The sequence below is a fragment of the Leptodactylus fuscus genome, chromosome 6 (genome assembly GCF_031893055.1).
Source record: "Leptodactylus fuscus isolate aLepFus1 chromosome 6, aLepFus1.hap2, whole genome shotgun sequence".
NCBI lineage: Eukaryota > Metazoa > Chordata > Amphibia > Anura > Leptodactylidae > Leptodactylus > Leptodactylus fuscus.
The window spans coordinates 101093172-101104217 of record NC_134270.1 but is presented as its reverse complement, the minus strand read 5'-3'; the positions used below and the strand labels follow the sequence as shown (position 1 = coordinate 101104217).

Here is an 11046-nt window from a genome sequence, read left to right as displayed (position 1 = left end):
TATAATAAGCTACTCACTTGACTACAAAGATTTTCATGACACTTTTTTATAGATGGCGATATCACAGCAATTTTTTGTAGCGTGATAAAAAATCTAGGTCTAGCCCTGGCCTAGAGTGGTTGCACAAGGTTACAGAGACATATCAGATTTTGTACAGAAATAGTGCTGCACATATCCATCAGTTTTGTCCATAGGAGGCGGATGGGAATGTTCTTCAATATCGCACCCTACCAGTGGACATGTGTGCAGCTATCTCTTGGAAGAAAGCAGCAATGTTTTTCTAATCCTGTAAACCCTTTTGCCTACCTGAGATGTTTTGCCTGCATTTCTGAGTTAGTGATAATCTGTTATTTTTATAGCAGGCGGCGATTTCATTACTCACTGTTTTTTGTGTGACATCAGAAATGGCTTCTTAGACTAATGAGTTCTGTCTAGAGAAATAATCAGGTTTACACTTTACAAATCACTTTTAGAGCATTTCCCATGACATCCAGAAGCAGGAGCGCAAGATTCATTAATCCTGGACACAGCTGTAATAAGATGTGTGACCAGGAAATGTTTTGTACGATGACAGCACACATCAATGCTGCAGGAATGTGATGCATAATGTAAATGTAAAGAGGTATTACCATCATAGACATTTATGGCATATTTACAGGTAGAACCATGAATATCCTAAAGACATGAGTCCCATGTCTTAAAAAATGTTTTTTTCTAAAAGTTGTCACACAGAAGGGTTAACGCATGTGATCGATGCAGGTACTGATCGTACATACAGTCCTATGAAAAAGTTTGGGCACCCCTCTTAATCTTAATCATTTTTAGTTCTAAATATTTTGGTGTTTGCAGCAGCCATTTCATTTTGATATATCTAATAACTGATGGACACAGTAATATTTCAGGATTGAAATGAGGTTTATTGTACTAACAGAGAATGTGCAATATGCATTAAACCAAAATTTGACCAGTGCAAAAGTATGGGCACCACAACAGAAAAGTGACATTAATATTTAGTAGATCCTCCTTTTGCAAAGATAACAGCCTCTAGTCGCTTCCTGTAGCTTTTAATCAGTTCCTGGATCCTGGATGAAGGGATTTTGGACAAACAATTCAAGTTCAGTTAAGTTAGATGGTCGCCGAGCATGGACAGCCCGCTTCAAATCATCCCACAGATGTTCAATGATATTCAGGTCTGGGGACTGGGATGGCCATTCCAGAACATTGTAATTGTTCCTCTGCATGAATGCCTGAGTCGATTTGGAGCGGTGTTTGGACATTGTATTGCTGAAATCTCCATCCCCGGCGTAACTTCAACTTCGTCACTGATTCTTGAACATTATTCTCAAGAATCTGCTGATACTGAGTGGAATCCATGCGACCCTCAACTTTAACAAGATTCCCGGTGCCGGCATTGGCCACACAGCCCCAAAGCATGATGGAACCTCCACCAAATTTTACAGTGGGTAGCATGTGTTTTTCTTGGAATGCTGTTTCTTTTTGGACGCCATGCATAACGCCTTTTTTTTATAACCAAACAACTCAATCTTTGTTTCCAAAATGAAGTTGGCTTCTCCAAATGTGCTTTTGCATCCCTCAGGCAACTCTATTTGTGGCGTACGTGCAGAAACGGCTTCTTTCTCATCACTCTCCCATACAGCTTCTCCTTGTGCAAAGTGCGCTGTATTGTTGACCGATGCACAGTGACACCATCTGCAGCAAGATGATGCTGCAGCTCTTTGGAAGTGGTCTGTGGATTGTCCTTAACTGTTCTCACCATTCTTCTTCTCTGCCTTTCTGATATTTTTCTTGGCCTGCCACTTCTGGGCTTAACAAGAACTGTCCCTGTGGTCTTCCATTTCCTTACTATGTTCCTCACAGTGGAAACTGATAGGTTAAATCTCTGAGACAACGTTTTGTATCCTTCCCCTGAACAACTATGTTGAACAATCTTTGTTTTCAGATCATTTGAGAGCGGGCTGTCCATGTTCGGCGACCATCTAACTAACTTAACTGAACTTGAACTGTTTTGTAGAAAGAAATGGTCCAAAATACCTTCATCCAGGATCCAGGAACTGATTAAAAGCTACAGGAAGCGACTAGAGGCCGTTATCTTTGCAAAAGGAGGATGTACTAAATATTAATGTCACTTTTCTGTTGAGGTGCCCATACTTTTGCACCGGTCAAATTTTGGTTTAATGCATATTGCGCATTTTCTGTTAGTACAATAAACCTCATTACAATCCTGAAATATTACTGTGTCCATCAGTTATTAGATATATCAAACTGAAATGGCTGTTGCAAACACCAAAATATTTAGAACTAAAAATGATTAAGATTAATAGGGGTGCCCAAACTTTTTCATAGGACTGTAGTAGCACTGGGTGTCTACTGTATAAAACAGTAGTTAAACACCCAACATAAAGTACAATGTATCATGAAAATCCAATCTCACTTTTGAAAAATGAGACCTGGTCCTAACCCTAACCCAAGTTCCAGTACTATGGAAACCCCCAAAAAGTGACATCATTTTGATTCACTGTATCCCTGGATAAATACCTTCAAGGGTGTAGTGTCCAAAATGGGGTTGTGTGCCTGCAGATTCCACTTTACTGGCATTTCAGGGGATTTACAAATGGTGTCCAAAAAGCCAGTATAACGCTGAACTCCAAAATAAATCGCTCTCCTTCCCTTCTGTGCCCAGCGCTATGCCCAAATAGTAGTTTTGACCCAAATATGACATTATTAAGTACGTTATTGATACTTTGATCCAATATTTTATAAAGAGTCTGAAGGGAATTTTCCTCTACTATGGGACCCCTATTGTCTGTCTCATGTTTTTCTTTTTATGTTCCCTAAACATGTTAGGATTATAGTTGGACTTAATGGATCTGTGCTTTTATTCAACCCTATGAACTATGTTACTATATATGTGGCAACTAGTGTATGGTTACAAAGTCTCACAAGAGGCAAACAAATTTATTGGATAGTAGGAAATAAGTATCTTTAAAGATAATAAAATAGTTGTAAAGTTGTCACAGTGCCATCACTATTGCCCTAGACTTTATGCTGAGTTAGTGTTACTCAATGTATCCGCTGTTACTAAAGGTCTACAAACTGGGACCCACCATCATTTGATGGTCCAAGGTGAACATATACATTATTTACCATATGAATGACCATTTGGATTATAAAAACCGCCTGACTAGAAAACTTACCCCAGGTTTAGACAATAAAAATTAGGAGAAAATGTTAATAGTTATTCATAATAATTAATTTTCCCCTGGTGGTCAAATGGAGAACACAGGCCATTGTCACTAGCTAGTCAGGGGGCACTAAGGAGCTGACGTGTTTCGGGAGGTAACAAACAATCCCTTACGAATAGCTTGAGTAGCTATGAGTAAGGGATCGTTTATTACCTCCCAAACCACATCAGCTCCTTTTTGTTTTTACATGCCTGGATCCATGTTCATGTATGGTTTTAATAATTTCTAAGTAAAAGTAAAATTTTATTTATTGGCTTGCTGGACCACATTTTTTCTTTAGTATATTAATAGCACTGGCTCTGAGAAGGGGGTGCCCTTTGGGATCAGACAGTACTATGTGGGCAGTGATGAACCTAGCCTTTCTGTTTTCTGAGGCGGACTACAGACGCCCCCCTCACCCCGCTGGACTGAATACTGGGGGGTGGTGCTATGGTGCTAGTGGTAACGTGGTAACATTACAGTGAATACATTGCGTAACATTTTGTGGAGAAGTCTGACTAATTGCTCACATTTCCCGTCTCTTCCCTCTGGACAGCCATGACCACGTCTTCCAGCTGTGATTTGTCCATGTAAAGTTTGCAACACAGACATCTTCGGCTCCTCATTTGTCCAGGCAACTGACCCATATTGTCCTCACCTACACAAAGCCCCTTAAATAATGCCTCTTATTAATAAATCCCCCTTATATTAATAATGCCCCTAATAACCCTTATATAAATATCCCCCTTATATTAATAATGCCATAATAGCCCTTATATAAATAACCCCCTTGTATTAATGATATGCGGTATTTATATAAGGGCTATTAGGGGCATTATTAATACAAGGAGTGGGGGTATTAATATAAGGGCTATTGGCGACATTATTAATTCAAGGGGGGTATTTAAAATACCCCCCTGTATTAATAATGCCACTAATAGCCCTTATATTAATACCCCCCACTCCTTATATTAATAATGCCCCTAATAGCCCTTATATTGAGAACACCTGTTAATATATAAAGTGCCCCCTTAAAATACCCACAACTTGGCTAACAAAAAAAAAAGTTATACTCACCTATGCAGGTGGTGATGCCCTTGATGAAGCAGGCATCTCCTCTTCATTACCCAGAATAACAGCGCACAGGACGTCTGCGTCTCAGAATAGGAGGCGTGTGACGTCATCGCATCGTGCCTCCTACAGAGAAGCAGACGTGTTGTCTGTATTCTAGGTTTCTAAAGCCATAGAATTAGTTTTAACTAGATCGGTGTCTTGCAGACGCTGATCTAGTTATCAGCGCAGCATAGATTAATGGCCTGGGGAATTACTATCAGGAGGGGCGGCATATATTAATGGCATGGGGTATGATGGAAAGCACGCAGACCAGCACCCCTCCATTCCACCCCTCCTGATAGTGCCGCCTGAGGCGCACGTAATACTGTAAGAGGGCCACTGTGGAACACATAATACTGTGTGGGGGCCACTCTGGAGCACATAATACATTCAAAGGACCTTCTAAGAGGAAGGGATTATACAAAGTCAACAACCCCTTTAAGCTTAAATGGGTTTTACAGAGCCATGACATTGAGCTTCACTTCCCCATCTCAGGCCAGTCACATGAAGTTCAAGTTGCAACATTAAGCTCAGCTGCTATAAAATGTATGGTACTGTGCTCGGTAAGTGGTAAACCAGAAACAGCAATCATTATCATAGTCCTGGACTACCCCAGAACATCTGTAAACTTTCATAGATCCAAAGCTGTATGTATAATAGAGGCAGATCATGTGGCTGCAATAGTGCTCTCAGAGGGAGGTTCCCAGAGATAGTCTCTCTCTGGTCAAAACCCGCCAAATGAATGAGCCGACATAGGAGGGTGCTGCCGCTAGGCGGAAGCCGCGGCCCAGCGCACCGCAGTTTCCCCCTGAAGATAGGACATGTCGCTTCTTTTTTCCGCTAGCAGCAGCCTGCCACTAGCAGAAAAAAGAAGCCCGGCGGTCTGCATAGACCACCATTGTAAAGGGGTGGATTTTGAAGCGAAATCCGCTGTCAAAATCTGCCCCTTTGCCCACGTGTGAACGAGCCCTTAAAAGGTTGTGGGGAATTATCCTCAAAACAGCTGGAAACAAACAAGAACCAGGTTCTTCTGTCCCAGGTTGTTAGGGATAAGGTAGTTATCACCAGCACCAGTAGGGGGCCCAAGTTTATTCTTTTCAGTGGGGCCACTTCACCTCTATACACACCCCTGCATTTGTCTCTTAAATAGGTTCTTATACTTCTTTTATGTTAATATTTGTTTTTTCTAATTTATAACACATAAAGCATAAGACTTGCATTATTTTCTTATAAAAAATTTATTATTATAAATGAAACCACAGTCAGAAAATAAAGAATAAAATATTCAATAATACAAATCAATATTAAGACTTATAAAATATTCTTTAAAGAACATTCAAAACAGAGAACCTTCTCTCCTCTAACATTTGTATTCGTCCTCTACACTCACAGATAACATTGCTCACTTCACAACTTTAACATAGTCTTCCTCCTTTTCAACTCTCCCTCTCTTATTTATTGTATATAAGCTAGAGAAGGTATACAGAAGATTGGAAGACAGTATACAGTACGTACTACTAGGTAAGTCACCCTCATTACATCTAACAGCCCAGGAAGCAGTGATACCACCTATGGATCACATATTAATAGATTCAACTGATGGAGACCCTAGTTTAAGGTTTAGAGAAATTGGCTTCTCTAAATTCTTAAGTGCTTTGCCACTAACCCTCTAAATATTTCACAACTGCTTTAGTCTCTCCTTTAAAGAGTTCAGTTCCCAGTCTATCTCATATGGTAAATCTGCATTTACTTGATCATCAAAATATTTCCGAATGTCCTTCACTTCATCTTCCCAGAAATCCTTGGATATTTCAAAGAGCTCTTCCATGTTGATATCTCCAAGACCTTTCAAGTTCAAAGACCCTTCAGCTGGAATGTAGCCAATAGGGGTTTCAGTGGCACAGTCTTCCTGATCGATTCGGTTGAACATCCATTCCAGGACACGGATGTTTTCCCCATAACCAGGCCACAGGAAGTTTCCTTGCTTGTCTTTACGGAACCAGTTGACATGAAAGATCTTGGGCAACTTGGCTGATGGGAGGTGTTCCATACTGAGCCAATGAGCAAGATATCGTCCAAAATTATAGCCAAAGAAGGGCCTCATGGCAAAAGGGTCGTGCATTATAATCTTTCCTGTAAACAAACAAAGCAGCTAGTCAACCTTCTATATAGTTTATAATGAAGACACGAAAATGGAAATTTACAGAGATAATTGATGTTGTGTTTGTCATGTAAATACCTTTATGCTCAGCTGCAGCTGTTGCTTCAGACCTCATTGCTGACCCAACAAAGACTCCATGTTGCCAACTCAGTGCTTCATAAACTAGCGGAACACCTTCAAATAAAAAAACATATATTGCTTATAAAAGGCAATAAACAGGTAGCCATAAAATTCCACCTAAGTATTCATGCCAATTTAATCATGAATTATTACATAACCAATGCAAACACTTACCAGCAGGTCTACGTCCACCAAAAATAATCCCTTCAATAGGTACCCCTTTAGAAGACTCCCACTCAGCATCAATAATAGGACATTGGCTGGCTGGAGTACAAAATCGAGAGTTGGGGTGGGCTGCCGGCTCTCCTGGAAAATAAAAAAAGTTTTTAGTTGGGCTTTTTGTTTAGTTGGGCTATTTAGTTATGTTACAAGATTTTTTTGGACAGATGGTAGATGGCTTACCATCTTCTGGGGTCCATTCTTTGTTCTTCCATGAAGTCAGTGTAATTCCTGGTGCCAGAGACTCACCCATGCCCTCCCAATAGACACCACTATCACTTGTTTCTGCCACATTAGTGAATATTGTGTTTTTTGAAATGGTTTCCATTGCATTAGGATTGGTCTTCACAGATGTTCCAGGGGCCACCCCAAAAAATCCATTTTCAGGGTTGATTGCCCTAAGGTTGCCTAGATAATGATAAGACATTTCTCATGAAAATTGTATATTAATAGGAATAAGAAAAGTATAGACCACTAAGTTACATTCTATGTCTGGTACCTCCTTATCCTTAGATTCTATTCTAAAAAATATGTTTGTGAGTGAAGATTCAGGATTTATAATTCAAGTACGGTAAGTAGCTAGTGGAAAGGTTCTTAAAGCTCCTCTAATTTATACAGTCATTACCTTTCTCATCAAACTTCATCCAAGCAATATCATCGCCTACACACTCAATCTTCCATCCAGGGAGTGATGGTTTCATCATCGCCAGGTTTGTTTTCCCACAAGCACTTGGGAATGCGGCTGCAAAATATTTTTTCTTTCCTTCAGGATTGGTAATTCCCAAAATCTGAAAAAAAAAAAAAAAAAATGACATTAGAAAAATCAGAAATGCAAAAAAATCTTAAGATTTTGATGTATTATATAATTCAGTTCTCTCCAGAAAACCCTTATATCTACCCCCTTTCTTCTGTTAGATGTTAAACTCTTAAGGGCATGAATAATAATGAAGGTATGTTAATAATTTCAATGTAATCTAGTAAATTGTATGTGTTTCTTACCAACATGTGCTCTGCCAGCCAGCCTTCTTCCTTGGCAATCCGACTGGCAATCCTAAGAGCAAAGCATTTCTTGCCCAAGAGAGAGTTACCCCCATATCCACTTCCAAAGGATATAATTTCTCTGCGGTCGGGAATATGTGCAATGAGGGTCAGTTCTGGATTGCAGGCCCAGTTATTCACAAGAGGTTCTGCAAGGAATAAATCTATTAGAACATTGCTTTGCTATAGATTGTGTTAGTACTAGATCATGATGATTATGAAGATTGCCGATACAACCCCACATTTAGTTAATTAAATATTCATTTTATTTAATATCAAATTTATATTTTCATTTTTTATATAATTAATACTATGCATTTAGATAAAAATTTTGATTTTAAATGTTACAAAATTGATAAACCCAATACATTATTTAAATAATTATTTATGCACAATTTGAAGTCATTATTCCGTTCTCTCAATATTGAATTTTTATATTTAGAATCTTACTTTTTAGAGGTAAAGGGCAGCCAACGGAGTGGAGGCATTTCACAAAATCTCCTTCCCCAAGAGCTTCTAAGACAGCAGTGCCCATACGGGTCATAATTCTCATGCTCGCTACTACATATGGAGAATCAGTCAGCTGGATGCCAATCTTAGACAGGGGTGAGCCTATAGGTCCCATACTGAATGGAATGACATACATTGTACGACCTGTAATTAAAGACACCATGTAAATAACACTGCCATTGCCTGCAAAATTTCAACCTGTACTAGATTTTATTTCTCCAAATTTACCTTTCATACATCCAGGAAATCTTGATTTAAAGGCCTTTTCAAAATCGTCCTCTGACATCCAACGTCCCAGTTGGCTGACACCACTCTTGGCAACTGGTACTGTGTCTCTTTGCTCTTGGGTGACAATCACAGTTTTGCTTTCAATCCGTGCCACATCTCTGGGATCTGTAAGTGCCAGCCAGCTGAAAAAAAGAGAATAAAAATGAGTATCTAAAAAAGTATCCCACTTGGAGACCCCATTGAACCCACTCACACAATTTCTGAAAATTACTTAGATTTTATTGGGTGATACAGTTTTTTACATGATCTACAAAATATCACATAACAATACAAGTGCCATTCAGGGTTTTGGAGGTAAATATTTATTTTATTTTCCTATAGTGACTATACGTCCTTTAAACTCACCAGTTCTCATATTTGTGGAGCCTTTTGATCATACCAATTTCTTCCATGTGATGAAGAAGCTTCTTGTTCTCTTCCTCTGAGCCATCACAAACATGGATATTCTCTGGTAGGCAGATACTTGCATAGTTTACTATGAAGTCAACCACATCTGGACTTAAGCTATTCAGGTTTCCTTGAGTCACAATGCCAGAGATCTGAAGCTCTGTTTTCTGCTGGGATGGCATGGTGGAATTTTTTTGTTTGTTTAGGTACTAGAGAAATAGAAGAAAGATGTAAGAACAGAGATTTGGTTTAGACATTTAGCTGCATAACATCTTGTGAATATATGTGATATTTTAGACATCTAGATCTGGAAAGCACATCGACAGTTCTCATTACTGTGCTTATTTTTGCATTACTGAACTACAAGTTACATCAATGCAATTCCATTCATAATAACAAATTGTAATATACAAATAACATGATACTTTCTAGGAATTATATATAAATAGACTCAAAACGCCAAATGTATGAATAAAAATAGATGGCTATATCAATAAACCAACATTTATGAAGAAAAAAGGAATGATTACATACATTAGATTGCACACTATTTAGAAAGCATTTGGCCTATACAAGAAATGGGGTGCAAAGTGGATTGAGTGATGGAGGTTAAAAGGTGGCCATACCGGACCACTGGAAGCACCAAATGAAATACAAAGAAATGGAGATTATTATAACTAATCCTAATAACAGAAATGAATCATCAATAACCATCAATAACGATATCAATGACATTACAAAATATACAAGACACAAAATATACAAGACTAAACATTTACTATACTTACAAGACAATAATTTGCTTGAGATAGAAGTTTTTAGTGCTTGATTTTTTTCTCAAGTCAGCTCAGACTTTGTTCTCAGTGTCTTCTGATGAATGCAAGTTGAATGAAGTTTCTTTTAAATACTCTAAAGTGTCTCAGGCTCCTCCCACTGCCCCCTCCCATTTCTGGAAGTTTGTCCCATCACCCTATTGATCTTTTTTCAATCTCAGACAATAAACAAGTTTTTGTCGTAATACATTTTCTGAACAACAAAATTCCTTTAAGAGCTAATGATTGATCAGAGTGCAGCGGCTGCCGGACACACAGTGTACTCAGCTGCTAACTTATCACCTGCGGTACAGTAAGAACTTCCTAACAGCAGCCTAGGGCCAGATCAACAGCACAATTACCTGCAAAGCTTTCTAGGGATCTAGTGAGCATGCTCTTATATATGAGATACAGATTTGTAATAGTAGATATAGGGGTTTCCATTGAGAAACATTGTAATGGAATTTATTATAATGTTTTATTATTTATGAAATGTTTCAGAATCCATATTTCTATTTATGAATGGCTACAGTTGTAGTCACTCGGGACTAATGTAGGATACCGCAGTCCACAGTTTGTGAAAGTGATATTTAGATTGATTATAAATCCAGTTTTAACATGTCAAATAGACAGTAGAAGAAAGGTGACCATAGATATAGATAATAGGACGTTTCTGCCCCTCCATGTACTTTGTCAAAGTTGCAAGTGTCAGAAGCAGGTGCATATAGTACTATACTATATATTATACTACTAGTACCCTATAAATCTCTAAAGGACCTTTCTATAGCAGTGTGGGGGTGATCAGTCAGAGCTATAAGTAGTGCATGCTGGGTAATTAGAAAAAAGTACAATGGCAAAGTTTACTATTGTGGTTACGACTACATGCACCTATAAACAATCTGTGCATCTTGGGGGGCGTTCACATTTGCGCCTGCTGTCCGTCGGCCGTGATTCTGCCGAAATTGCACAAAAACAGATTGATTTTTAAAGCAAACCACTGGTGTCTGTATGCAGCCTCTCCACTGTGAATCCATTTTTTTTGCATGGACTCAAATTCAGACATGCAGGACTTTGTGTCCGTGAAAAAAAAAAAAGCTGTTTCACGGCAGAGAGGCTGCATACAGACACCTGCGGTTTGCTTTAAAAACCCATTGAA

The 11046-nt window shown here is 38.8% G+C and overlaps 1 protein-coding gene across 1 annotated transcript; it reads right to left on the bottom strand.

Annotated features, from left to right (window-relative positions):
- Window positions 1–5574: 5574 nt before the first annotated feature.
- Window positions 5575–9950, bottom strand: PCK1 (phosphoenolpyruvate carboxykinase 1). Its single transcript, XM_075278618.1, has 10 exons — window positions 9867–9950; window positions 9037–9287; window positions 8632–8813; window positions 8344–8547; window positions 7855–8042; window positions 7481–7643; window positions 7039–7263; window positions 6811–6942; window positions 6595–6690; window positions 5575–6488 (listed from the first exon to the last, which is right to left on the bottom strand). The coding sequence occupies exons 2-10, from the start codon at window positions 9258–9260 to the stop codon at window positions 6034–6036; spliced, it is 1869 nt and encodes a 622-aa protein (XP_075134719.1). The 5' UTR covers window positions 9261–9287; window positions 9867–9950; the 3' UTR covers window positions 5575–6033.
- Between the last annotated feature and the right edge of the window lie 1096 nt (window positions 9951–11046).

What these genes read in the sequence shown, in the direction of transcription:
- PCK1 (XM_075278618.1), bottom strand. Translation starts at nt 9,260, where the DNA reads ATGCCATCCCAGCAGAAAACAGAGCTTCAGATCTCTGGCATTGTGACT. An exon ending in CTCCACAAATATGAGAACTG is followed by an intron (nt 8,814 to 9,036) that starts GTGAGTTTAAAG and finishes TCTTTTTTTCAG; the next exon opens with CTGGCTGGCACTTACAGATC. An exon ending in AGAATGGACCCCAGAAGATG is followed by an intron (nt 6,943 to 7,038) that starts GTAAGCCATCTA and finishes TTTATTTTCCAG; the next exon opens with GAGAGCCGGCAGCCCACCCC.